Below are 2648 nucleotides of genomic sequence, written 5' to 3'. Positions count from 1 at the left end.
ATTTTTGAGTGCTCTGCAAAGGTGGGGTCAATAGAACGGTGCACCTAGCTCTCAAAAATATTCAAAGAAGCTTTTTTCATCCTTTCAGAGCTGCTGGCAAGCTATAATGATGAGGACATCTACCTGTTTGACCCAACTCACAGTGATGGTGCAGATTTTATTAAGAGATTCAGGGGCCACAGGAACAATGCCACAGGTAATATCTGGGTAGTACCAAATCAAATGGCCTGATGGCAAGGCTAGTGGACACTACTTCAAGTGGTCATGGGTTCTATCCCTGGCATTCCTTGCCAGACGTTGTGTCCTTAGGAAAGGCCTATGTAATTTAAATGTTAAGTAATATGTTTTGCAACCTTATGTGAAACACCATTGTTGTAACAAACTTTGCGTAATTCAGGGAAGGCACACTGTGTCCTTTTCTGCCAATGTTTGTTTTTATTTATTTATTACTTTGGCTTACAACAGCAAGGGTTACCCAACTAGTCGTAGACTATTATTAAGAACTGTAATGTTGGCTTGAAATTGTAAGAAACAATAAAAGCCATGTTCTGTGTGTGCAGTGAAGGGAGTGAACTTCTACGGCCCGCAGAGTGAGATGGTTGTGAGCGGGAGCGACTGTGGACACATCTTCCTGTGGGAGAAGGAGACGGCCAACATTGTGCAGTTCCTGGAGGGGGACGACGGTGGAGTGGTAAGGCCTAGGAAAAAAAAATGTTGTAGTTTCTGTATCAGTCCTGAAAAAATTGTCAAGAATATGTCTTAATGAGAACTGTTTTCCAACTCAAGAACATTGACTCTCCAGAATCTTTGACTGAATCACTCAGTCTTCATCAGCCGAGTGCTGTAGACATGTGACCTGTACCCACGTGTGACTTCAGCACTGGTCGAAAATTCCGGTGAGTCAATTTTCTTGAGTAATGGAGAACAGTTTAATTCTCATTATGTATCTTACTAATTCAGATGAATTTTCATGCTGAAAAAAAAATAAGAATATGTCATGTACGTGTAGGTGAACTGTCTGGAGCCCCACCCTTGCAGCGCAGTCCTGGCCACCAGTGGACTGGACCACGATGTCAAGGTCTGGGCACCGACCGCCAAGGAACCCACAAACCTGGAGGGGCTCAAGACGGTAAGTGGGATCTGTCACTTTGGATCTGTATGTATCTCTATTGCGGACATAACCGCCCTTCAGCATAACACACCAGCTTCTGTATCTGCATCTGTATAGCCTGTATAATCGCCCTTTGGCACAACACACCAGCTTCTGTATCTGTATAGCCGGTATAACCAACCTTCAGCATAACACACCAGCTTCTGTATCTGTATCTCTATTACCGGTATAACCACCATTCGGTATAACAATCCAGCTTCTGTATCTGTCCTTTGGCATTTCACACCAGCTTTTGTATCTGTATCTGTATAGCTCTTATAACCACCTCTGAAACAAATACACATTCAGTTACGATCACATTCCGTTATAAGTTTGTGCTGTCGGTGCCGTTAAGTCATACTTTGAAAGTGTAATTTGACTGTACACCGTTATCAACAACTGCAGACGGTGAAGACCAACAAGAAGGAGCGAGACGAGGAGAATCGTCACAACCCTGAGATGATAGACGGGCACATGCTGTGGTTCCTCATGCACCACCTGCGCAGGCGGGCACGGCGGAGGGTGAGTCTGTAGTGTAACCTTCTCCCTATAACCTGTAGATTTGATAGCCTGGGGCTACTTCATGCAGTTTGCTAGAGTAGAGGCTAACCTGTAGATTCTGCTTCAGGGCATACCTGCACTGCAGTAGGTAACATTTAAAATGTGTTAATGGATAATATTATGTATGTGGATGAGGCGGTATTGTGTCCAAGCATGTAACCCGTATGTTATATTTTGTCTGACCCTGACCTCTTCTCTCATGACCTCGATGAAAAAGTAAGCCAAGCCAATTTTGAAAATCAATCAGTCAATCAGTCAGTCAGTCAGTCAGTCAATTATTTGCTGTTACTATTTACTTCATGTAATTCTTGTTGTAGACTCCACTAAGTCTTGTGTATTAGCACTTATCTTGTGTTCTTGTTGTTTTAATTTTGACTGGGATACGCAAAGGAAATCTCCTGTTTCCCCATTGTCCTCTTACATGTACATTTCTGTAATAAAGCTGACATAAATAAATCAAGGAAACCTCCATGAATAAATAGGTAAATCAGCTGACGATGCTGTGTCCCTGCAGGCTCGAGAGGCAGGTGAGGAGGAGGCCTCAGACAGTGAAGATTCCTCGTCTCCCAGCTCTGACTCCGACTCTGACGGCCCTTCTGAGTCCATCCAGTGTGCCCCATCCTAATAACGCACCAATCAGGAAATACTCCAGAAACTCCTTAGCACGGAGAGGGCTGCAGCTTATGAATGGATCAGTGTTCTGGCCAGCCTGAAATTTTTTTCCATCATCTCAATTTTGTTTGATGTTACATCATGTCAAGCGCCAAATGTGACAATCCTAGGGTGGTCGAGGGGGGCATGCCCCCCCCCAGAAAATTTTGAAATCTTGATCCTCTGAAATGCTACAAATGTACTAGTATTTCCTGCATTTGAGGGGCAAATTTTTGCTGGTAGACTAAGCTTACGTAGCCAAATGACATTTCTTTCCATGTCTGTA

At 43.7% G+C, this 2648-nt stretch overlaps 1 protein-coding gene across 1 annotated transcript in view; it reads left to right on the top strand.

Annotated features, from left to right (window-relative positions):
- Positions 1-2549, top strand: part of LOC109472121 (DDB1- and CUL4-associated factor 8-like) — a 23707-nt gene extending 21158 nt beyond the window's left edge. Inside the window, exons 14-15 of the mRNA XM_019771699.1 lie at positions 1556-1672; positions 2226-2549. Coding sequence (XP_019627258.1) covers positions 1556-1672; positions 2226-2336 — 228 coding nt within the window. The 3' untranslated portion in view covers positions 2337-2549. The remainder of the gene's footprint in view (positions 1-1555; positions 1673-2225) is intronic.
- The last annotated feature ends 99 nt before the right edge of the window (positions 2550-2648 follow it).

Source organism: Branchiostoma belcheri, unplaced genomic scaffold (assembly GCF_001625305.1).
Source record: "Branchiostoma belcheri isolate BF01 breed outbred unplaced genomic scaffold, Haploidv18h27 scaffold27, whole genome shotgun sequence".
NCBI lineage: Eukaryota > Metazoa > Chordata > Leptocardii > Amphioxiformes > Branchiostomatidae > Branchiostoma > Branchiostoma belcheri.
This window is presented reverse-complemented; position numbering and strand designations above follow the sequence as displayed.